General features: G+C 39.2%; 1 protein-coding gene across 1 annotated transcript in view; it reads right to left on the reverse strand.

The window, feature by feature from the left end:
- The window catches only part of pex10 (peroxisomal biogenesis factor 10), a 10463-nt gene extending 9811 nt beyond the window's left edge, over positions 1 to 652 (reverse strand). Inside the window, exon 1 of the mRNA XM_015394597.1 lies at positions 424 to 652. Within this exon, the coding sequence (XP_015250083.1) occupies positions 424 to 535 (112 nt within the window). The 5' untranslated portion in view covers positions 536 to 652. The remainder of the gene's footprint in view (positions 1 to 423) is intronic.
- Between the last annotated feature and the right edge of the window lie 9624 nt (positions 653 to 10276).

The raw sequence follows: 10276 nt of genomic DNA on the forward strand, positions 1-10276 counted from the left end.
TCCTCTCCACTGTCACTACAAGCATGCTTAGTGTGAGGGATTGCATTGAGTCAATGCAATCAACTGGTTTTCTTTAGATAGAAAACTTTGAGATGACGTGTGTTGCTAATTGGTGCAATATAAACTGAATTGAAAATTAAATGCTCTTATCTGTGTTATGTAGACTGCAGTGGAAAACTAAAATACATCAATTCCTCTAAGATAAAGTTAAAGAAATTCAGAACATCTCTGTTGGTCCTTCAGCGACCAAAGGGAAGGAAATGTGAGCAGAGCCTGACTGATAGTTTAACCACCTGAGGAAACATTTCCTCAGACTTCCTACAGGTTCGGTAAAGCAGCAGGTTCTGTTCTGGGATGGTTTGATAAGAACCGGTCAGAAGCGGTTCTGAACCGGGGCTCATTCTTTGCTCTGAGGTGGTTTACCTGCGACAGTGTGACAGGCTTCATTAGCGCTGTTCCTCAGGACGGTTCGGTAGAACTCATCCTTCTGACTGGACCGGATCAACTGGGCCTGGTTCGCAGGGACCAAAGGCATATTTCACGGACCTGAAACTGAAACATTCAAAGCGGAGCAGCTTGATTTTACCGGAGCTTTCTGCAATTAGCTTCCAGCAGCAGCAAACAAGCTGATGTCATTTCACTTCCGGACTTTTTCTTCCTGGTTTTAAAGAGCATTACCGCCACCTACTGGATGGATGGATGGATGCATTTCAGCTTCATGGCTTTTTCCTCTTACTATTCTGTTTTCTATTTTTCTTGAAAATATGAATAATCTTTAATAATCGCAATGTAATCTTTAATAGGTGTATATTTTTTCAGCATGTTGGAGTCAGATGTTTTTTTTTTTTTCCAGCTTCTATGTGACAACTAAAAATGACATCTGTCTTACTCTGGGCTTCTGGTGATGAGATCCTGGAATGATTTTCAGATAGATTCAATTCAGTTTATTTCTATAGCACCAATTCACAACATGTCATCTCAAGGCACTTTCCAGTTCATCAGATCATCCAGTCAAATCGATTTAAAGTTTTCTATCTAAGGAAAACCAGTTGATTGCATCAACTCATTGACTCTTCAGCAATCTCTCACACTAAGCATGCTTGTAGCGACCGTGGAGAGGAAAAACTCCCTTTTAACAGGAAGAAACCTCCAGCAGAACCAGGCTCAGTGTGAGCGGCCATCTGCCGAGGCTGACTGGGGTTCAAGGTGAGAGAAGCAGAGATACAAAAGGAACTTGTCAACCAGCTCTTTAGGTGGCCCCGTCCAGGAAACAAACAGACAGGTAGTTTAGCTCCGAGCCAGCTCCCACGTCAGAGGATGAAAGCGAGCACATCCAGCCAGTCATAGGCCGTTTCTCAATATGCGTTCTTGAGCGTTCTCGTGTGCTCGTGTACTCGTGATACGTCATCAGCCTCAGCCCGAGTACCGTTCCAATTCTCAAGAACGCCAGATCGAGAACGCATCAAATCCCCGGATGTTGTTCTCACCCCGCCCTCTTTATCGAGCATGCATCAGAGCAGACTTGTGCGTTCTTCAGACTGACCGCTTCCCCAGAATGCCCCGCGGCCGCAGCTTGATTCCAGACAGCGCTCACAGTGTTAAGTTAAACATTCCCTTTTCTGCTGCTGTTGTTCTCCAAAAGTACGTTTTGAAATCGTTTGAGGCGATAACATTATACATTTAAGCCTCCCTGTGTGGTCTGTTTACAGAGTTAGTGTGAAATAAAAATAAAAAGTCAGACGTTGAGCGGACCAGAGTGACCAGCAGACCTCCGAGGGTAACCGCAGCCAGGGCTAAATTTACCCCGTCTGTAGTGCACTTCTCTCCGTCTAGTTATGTGTGAACTACCGCTCGTTCTGATGGCGGTTTTTTGCGGTTCGGTCATTTTTTAAAATGTTTTTTAAGCTTTAGAAATTAAAAATATTGTTTTCAAAATGTTTTGTGTAAGGAATAAATAGTTTTGACTGTTAAAGAAAATGCTAAAGAACGTTGCATGTGATGACGTCACGAGTACGCTTCTGCTCCAATACACATACATGCTTGCGTGCTCGCGTTCTCGTCAAGTCCGATCTTCCTGCGTTCTCGGCAAGAACGGACTTGTCGAGAGCGCGAGTACATTCTCGTGTTCTCGTGAATTGAGAAACGCTTATAGTGAGGAAAACAGGACTACACTGAAAAATTGTCCGAGCTTAAATATCTATAAACAAAGGTGTTGATGGCAGCAGCACAGCTGATATTTCTCTCCAGGATGGAGTCACAGCCAAACAGCAACAGACCAGGCGAGGCTACTATGAGAAAAAACAGAGAGATTTAATTAAACGATTGTGCAGACTGGGAGACTAGAGACAGAATGAAGCAGAATGATGAAAAAGGAGTCCCTATGTCCTCCAGCAGTCTAAGCCTATAGCAGCATAACTATAGAGATAGCTCAGGATAACCTGAGCTATCTCTAAGCTTTTCCTAATCATAGACTCCTGTTGCTTTTGCTACTGATTTCTAACAATAATGATAATTAGTTTATGTCATGCAACTTATTTGTTGTTTTGACCACATGTTTTGTACATTATATATATATATATATATATGAACATTGATACTATGTTATATTTTATGCCTTTTTAAAAATAATTTTTTTTCCTTGTATGTTTCTCAAGTTGTTCCTGTTCAGACCTTTATGTCCCTGTTGTGTTAAACATGTTTGTAAAATAAAGTAAAAAGAAAAACCCCACCCCTCTGCTGCCTTTAGACTGCTTAAGGTTTAGAAATGACTGGTTGCCTTCTTATAGTGCATACCATTGCTATATATTGTTTACTTAGAGCAGCTTCATTCATTGTTCTTTTCTATATTCAGTGGCTTCATGTCCACAAAGGCATCTTGCAATATCTGTAGCTCTCACAGGACACAGGTTGGCAAAATTTAATCTATTGTTCTTGCATTTGTTTTTCCGTTATGAAAAACTTACTTTCTTAACTTTTTCTCTTCCCTCTCAGCAGTAAGCAGCTCTAAGACACTTAAGGGACTTTCCATGTGTCTCCTTGGATTTATCTGATAACTGGCCTCCAGCAGTTTCCTGCAGAGCTGCAGCTCTTATTCTCCTGCATCACCTTTAACAGCACACACTGGAGGGCTTTTCAATGCCTCTACTTGTACACAGTCTCAGCACTCTAGTCTGAATCTCATCCAGGTCTGACAGCACAAACTTCTCTGCTTTACCATACATCACATTCAAATCTTCCCTGGGGAATATATGCTTGTTGTTTGTTTTGAACATGTTTTCTTCTTCCAGAAACTCATGTTTTACCTCAACCATCCATGATGTACCACCACAACCCTAGATAAGGAAGAAAACGGCATAACAAGGACAATGCAGACAATAGGGAGTTTTTATATTTGTTTTTAGTTTTATTCTTTCACTCCTGCAACACCGAAGCAACAGGAACTCAATAGAAAAAATTATATACCACAAATCAGCAGAACCTTTAAACCAATGTTTACATTTGCTTTAGCCTTGGAAGGTTGGTGCAGACAAATTCACCAGATTTTGTGATGTGATCCCTGAGGTATATGGAAAATAATCAATAAATGAACCAAAAAATAAGTAAATTTAGCTTTTATTTATTTTATATGATTTGAATATACATTGTAAAGTACAAAATTAAATAATTTCTTGTCTTATTGAATAATGAATATACATTTAGAATTATAAATTAAATAATACAGTGTTATTTTTGGAAAAAAAATATTTAACTCTGAAAATGATCGCCAGTCTGTTGTGTTGGTTTATCTTGGGCTGAAATGTTTGGAAACTCCTAATCTATTGTTACTAAAAGTATTCAAATAAGTAGCAGGCATTATCTTTAGAATAAAAGCGTCAAGCTTTTCACTTTTTGGTTCCAACTGCAAAAACAATGTGGAAAAAACTGAAGTGCAAGAAAATCCATCCATTATTCATCATGCTTATTCCAAGCAGGGTCATGAGGGAATTAACCTAACAGTCATATTTTTGTACTGTGGGAGGAAGCCAGAGTACCCAGAGAGAATCCATGCATGCACAGGGAGAACATGCAAACTCTATGCATAAAGACTCCAGCCCAGGAATTGAACCCGTAACCTTCTTGCTGCAAGGCAGTATTGCTATCCACTGCACCACCAAGTGCAAGAACAATAAGAAATAATAAAAAAAAGTTTTAATAAATAGCTTTTTACAAAAAGAAAACTAGTAAAATCAATTAATCAATAAAATATCAAAAAGGTTCTAAATTGCCATCTATAGACTGGTGACCGGTCTGCTGTTTATTTTGCCCATAGACTCCGAGCTTCAGCAGCCCCACCTGAGCCCCTGATACATGAGAGGAGGAAGATGGATACATGTTCTTAAATAACAGAAATAAAAAGTTACTTTAAACCAGCTAGAAAATGATGGTTGAATAATTAGCTCCTGAATCTATGTGACTATATAGAAAAGCTCTATTTAAAACATGATACCTTTACCCACACATAGCAGTTTTTAAAAGTTCCTCTGTTCTTCCTTGGTTCTCCACCCACTTTTAAAATCTGCTTTTCTCTTTGCAAAGTCACTGATGGCGTCACTGTTAGAGTTCTGTAAGCCAACTTTGATGCCCAAACTAATGGCTATTAGTCCACTCCTTCTTTAATTAATCTGTCTGTGAAATAGCTCCACTCTGTAGATGCAACAGTCACAGGAAGTGTGCAGGACATCCTCATCACCACACAAAGATTTGGCTGGAACTCAGATCTCCTTTTGAGAAGGTAAGTGAGTAAATGAGGTAATGTGTGCTTTAGGATGTTTGGTAGGTTTCCAGTCTTTGTGTCAATGCTCTCTCATTATTACCACTAGTCTACAAAGAGAAGGTTTTCTCAAATAAGTTTACTATTCCTTCTTTATCTGTGCATCAATTGCTTTGATTAAAGATTTATATAAAACTGTACAATATATTATTATGAAATTATGTGTTTTTGCCATATTTATTAAGATATAAAAAAGCCAAACATTAAATTGTTTTAGGTTGCCCTGGGGGCTTAAGCAGTCCCTGATGTCTGGGCTGGCCCTGGTGTTCAGACATGGTTTCTGCATACTTTGGTTCTCATGAGAGGTTATTTGATGGTTCTCTGAACTTGAACACCGGATTTACATCCAAACAATTCCTGCAGAGGTGGGATCTACAGTAGTTAGTTAGATTTACTCAGTTACATGAGAAATGTTTAGGTAAAACATATGCTTTTAGGAACAGCTGTAATTTACTGTACTTTTTACTTTTGTAAAAGTAATGTTCCTGTGAAAGCATCTCTGCACATGTGTAAAATGTCTGGCCACTCTCCCTACCTATCATGAGTAACTGAGCTATTTGGAGATCAGGCAAACTGTACAGTAAACTGTAGATGCTGTTGCTGGAAGTTCTTTATCCTTTCCTGATAGACACACATGGACTAAATTGCTTGTACCGCCTGTAAAATGAAATGAAAACTCACATCGGTCACAGAGAATACGCACAAAATGAATGATAATTAAAAGTTCTATAAAAATGAACAAATGAAGGTCAGACATTGCTTTTCATCCCTGCTTCAAGAGAACTATTCCAATAAATAAACTCATTATACAGGGCTGGGCAAATGGCACACTTAACATCATATGTTCTTGCAGAACCTTTTTAGGTAATTAGTGCAATGAAACGATTCCTGTCGTTTAATGAAACTGCTGCAACTCTGAGCACCACTCGTACATTTGACCTGAGCAGATGCAGAGAATCTGTGATCTGCTTAGAAAGTTGCAGAACCAGTTTCTTTGTCTTGTCTGAGCTGCTTTCTGAGCCAGCGGGGTGTATTATAACCTCCATCCCATTATAAACCCACTCCTATCCAGTTGCAGACACCTTTCTCAGTACTTGAATCAACCCTTGGATCATAGCCCTGTCCATCCCACTCACCAGGAAGCTGAACTTTGTTCATAGAGCTGGAGGAGGAGTCAACGATTGCGTTTCCCTCCTTCTTTCAACTTTGCAGCTAATTGTAAGTTGTCGCAGAGAGAAGGAGGAAGGTGTGGGAAGCGCTTCAGTGTTTGGGGAAAAAAACACACACATGGCACAGTCTGTGATTTTACAGGTAAGGCGTTCTGCATGCCCTTTGTGTTCCTCTTCATATACATTTCAGTCAAAATCTATATATACAGTATAGAATAAAATCAGTTGTACTTGAAGTCATTCTGCCAAAAGATCCTCCTGTAGATGAAAAGTAAACCATTCACCTCACCCCAGGAAAAGGTAATGGTTCAGTGTAAATGTGTTTCCCGAGGTTTATTGACAGATCGACAAGCAGGAACAACAGTTACTGTTCAAAGATGTTCAAAACCTGCATGCTAAAAAATACATAACAAGTTATAGGTAGATAGTTTGATAATAAATATAGTTAATCTTAAACCTAATCTGCAAACATATTGTAAGAAATATAATCTATAAAGCTTTGTGCTGAATGAATATTCAAGCATTTGTTTTTCATGCAGCAAAATCAGACTTGCGAAAAACTGTTTTCTCACACAGGGCTTTTAGGAGAAGCAACACGTTAGTCAGAAAGTCAACAATAAACCTTAGAAGCAGATTTTTAGGGAAAATTAAAAAAGTCAAACATGCATGATTTCAGTCAAAATGTCTGTCTTTAGTTTTTTTTTAGAGTAAGAGCTGCTTAATGTGGGTAGTCACATGTGATGCTGACCGGTGTTCACTATTCATCTACATGGGCTGAGCTATGCAGCCAAACAATGTGGGAATACAGAGACGGCGTAGCATAATAGAATAGAACATTAAAATAGTCCTTTACTGTCCCAAAGTGGGAAAACTCAGCTGGATGAGCAGAAAACAAGGAAAAACTACAGAAAGAAAAGTACAGCACAGCTATAACGATTGCTCAGATTCTATGAAACGTGAGACTTAGAAGGTTGAGTTGAAATTGTAAATAAAAATTACATTAACGACAGGGATGGAAGCAAGTTATTTAGCTTGTGATGTTCTAAAGCCTAAGAGCTGCCAAGAAGAAAGATTTGAGCTAATTGTCATCGGTGCACTCAGCAGCTTAATGCACAATCAGTTGAAGACATTGTCCAAAAGTGATAATATTGTTGCTACAGTCCTCCTGTCTTCCATCACCTCCACTATGTCCAAGGTAGCAACCAAGGACAGAGCAGACCCTCTTTATGAACTTATTTAACCCCTTCACCTCAGCAGTAGGTAACTGGCTTCTCCAACAAACTACACCACGGTAATTGATGCAAAACACAAAAAGATCCTGAAATCCAAATGTTCTCAGCCTCTTCAGGAGGTAGATTCTTCCTGTTATCTGAGTTGTTTTCCATCCAGTCTAACGTTCAGATAAACACCCACATACTCAGAATCCACAACATCATCTACATTTCCCTGGATGTTCATTGATATCATCGTGGTTGGTCTGCATACATGGAAATCTTTCATTACCTCCTTTGTTTTTATTTTTATTTTTATATTGATAAGGAGTTGGTTTTGCAGGCACCAGTCAACCATTGTCCACTGACTTTATTCTGAGTACAACCCTCACCTGTGATGACAATGATTATAACAGTTTTTGAGAATTTTTTAAAGGTAGCAGTCAATGGAGTTAAAAGAGAGGTCTCCGGTGTAGAGGGTGAAAGATGCAGACAGTTCCCCATATTTCAAACCAGCTAGTAAGAGAAACAGACCTGTGAGGTATTACAGTATTGGTGGTGGTCCACTCCTGACAGCTCCAACAGCGTTATCAGCATAGCATGTTTACTCCCATGGTAAATGACATGTCTTCATTCTGGCTGCAGGGCAGACTTTTGAGACTTAACATGCATTCGCACCATCAATCATAAACAAAAACAGTCAGACTCTTTCTCTGCTTGTTCTGTTGGCCCAGATAAAATAAAAACCATAATGTTTCTGTGTGTGCCTGGTGTTTGCACAATTACCCACCTGTAAGTTAGCATAACCAAGCTGCTCTCACTGTAACCTCTATAAAGACAGGTTTTCCTGCCATTCCATCCTGTTTGTTAAGCCCCTGTCACACCTTGACGATTTAGCCAGCGTATGCCTGAAATACGGCAAAACTGGGAAAACATTGGCATACGTTGGATAAGTTATGGGTACATTTTGTATAAGTTATGAGCATGGTAAAGCACAGTGAAGCACTCTGAAACACGCTGGGACACGTCGACATACGGCAAGTACGTTGAGTCCCGAAGTATGACAGAGTATGCTATACATGGGCCATAATTTAAAAGTAAGTTATCTGATCGTTGACATACGTTAAGTGTAAGTTACTCATAAGTCGTGGCGTCTAGCTTATCCAAAACCTATGAGTAACTTCTCCTCCAGACTACATCCCCATCATAGGGTGAGTGAGAAGCTTAGTGTGATGCATCCTCCCTGCATTCACGCCCAAGGCCACGACCAACAATTTTTCTAGCAGACATGATGCTAAATCTGCTGCAACTACAAACCTTCTTTCTTTTTTTTAATGTATTCTATTTTTTGGGTGGGCAGTATAATCGCTGCTCCCCTCAGGAGCACCTGCTGTGCCTTATGCATAAGTTAGACTGTCGTTGGACATACGTTTTGGACTTGTTATAAATATGCTATGTTTATGCCCAACAAATTAAAAAAATAAATAGAAAGTTCAGCGTATACCAGCGTTTTAGAAGATTCTGGGATGTCGGGCGTACACTGGCTAAATCGTCAAGGTGTGACAGGGCCCTTAGATCACACATTTTCCATGAGAATGTCCGTTCTTGTCTAGTTCCAATGCCCATTGCTGGAGTGTGTCCTTCTCAGCTCACAGCATTGGGCTGCTGGGTTGAAGGTAGAAAATTTCAAACAGTCACTGCACCCTCTGATTGCAGCTGAATTTTCCTGATAGCTTGAACTTTTTGACAGGTTTCCATTCTGCATAATGCAGAATTAATAATTTACAAATGGGCATCAGTATCAGACAAAAAGTCTCAGGGCCTTTAGGGTCCTATGTATAGTCTTCTGTTTAAAGTGCAGCATGTATGTCAATTGTAACAAAACTTCAGTGATTACCTGTAGACTGCCCAATGCTTGTTTCTCTTTGTTACACACGAACAGCAGCTTTTTTAATTATGCGATGCAAAGTCACAGACACGCATGCAGCTCTTTTTTGGCTTTTGGAGAAGGTACTAATATTTGAGAACATTTAGCCAGTTTCGTTTTTCCCACAGTCAGTTCTTCAACAATCACAGCTGAAATGTTTCATCTTTACCAATAAATCATTCAAATTTTTATTAAAAGAAATGTTAATAACTTGGATAATTGGGTGATGTGATGTCTGTGGGGTATTGCAGCTCAGACTGAACCTAATTCAGCAGGCATTTGTTTTTTATAATGGGGAATTTTCCTTTCTACTGTGACTCTCAGTGACTCAATAAAATCCTCTTAGTTTCCATAGATGGAAAACTTTAATGATCTCGACTTACTAACTAGAATCTATTTGGTTCTAGTGGTGTCCCTCTTTTAGCTAAGAATAGGAGACTGAGGCTAAAATTTGCACAGGCTCACCATTATTGGACAATAATGATGTTTTTTTTTATTTCTGCTGTGACATTCAGATGGTAAGGTCATAATATGCTGTAAACAACATTCAGTTTATTTCTATAGCGCCAATTCACAACATGTCATCTAAAGGCAATTTACAGTTCACCAAATCATACCCTGCAGGGCTCGATGTTAACCATCGCCCGATCTCCCGGGGCAAGTAGTTTTTATTGTTGGGAGAGTACAAATTTTATAATATTTGCCCGACGGGCAAAAAAAAATTATTTATCATTCAAAATTACTTTAAAATGGGCGACATTCGATGAAAACGACCCACAAGCGTTGCCGGCGCCATTTTTGTTGTTTTGAACACATTCTCACGTGATTTGTAAAAGGTGCATGATTTGGAAAAGCCGGGTGATTTTCCGCCAGATGCCTTGATTTTTGTCCACCTAGCGGTAATTTTGATGTAGTTACCAAAACGACAAACAAGCTAGAAAGCGCTATCATACGGCAGGCTTCTGTACAGTGATGCAGGTCATACATTAAAAAATTTTCATTTTTTTCTCTTAGACATTGGAGAGGTGCATTTAAATGTTATAGAGCTAAACATGTTAAATTGGTGACCTGTTACGTTATTATTATTGTCTTGTTGCTGCATTTATTTTGTCAGGGAAAACTAATCCTGATTCAGTTAAAAGTCAGGGAATTCTGAAAT

The sequence above is a fragment of the Cyprinodon variegatus genome, unplaced genomic scaffold (genome assembly GCF_000732505.1).
Source record: "Cyprinodon variegatus isolate N-32 unplaced genomic scaffold, C_variegatus-1.0 Scaffold698, whole genome shotgun sequence".
Taxonomy (NCBI): Eukaryota; Metazoa; Chordata; class Actinopteri; order Cyprinodontiformes; family Cyprinodontidae; genus Cyprinodon; species Cyprinodon variegatus.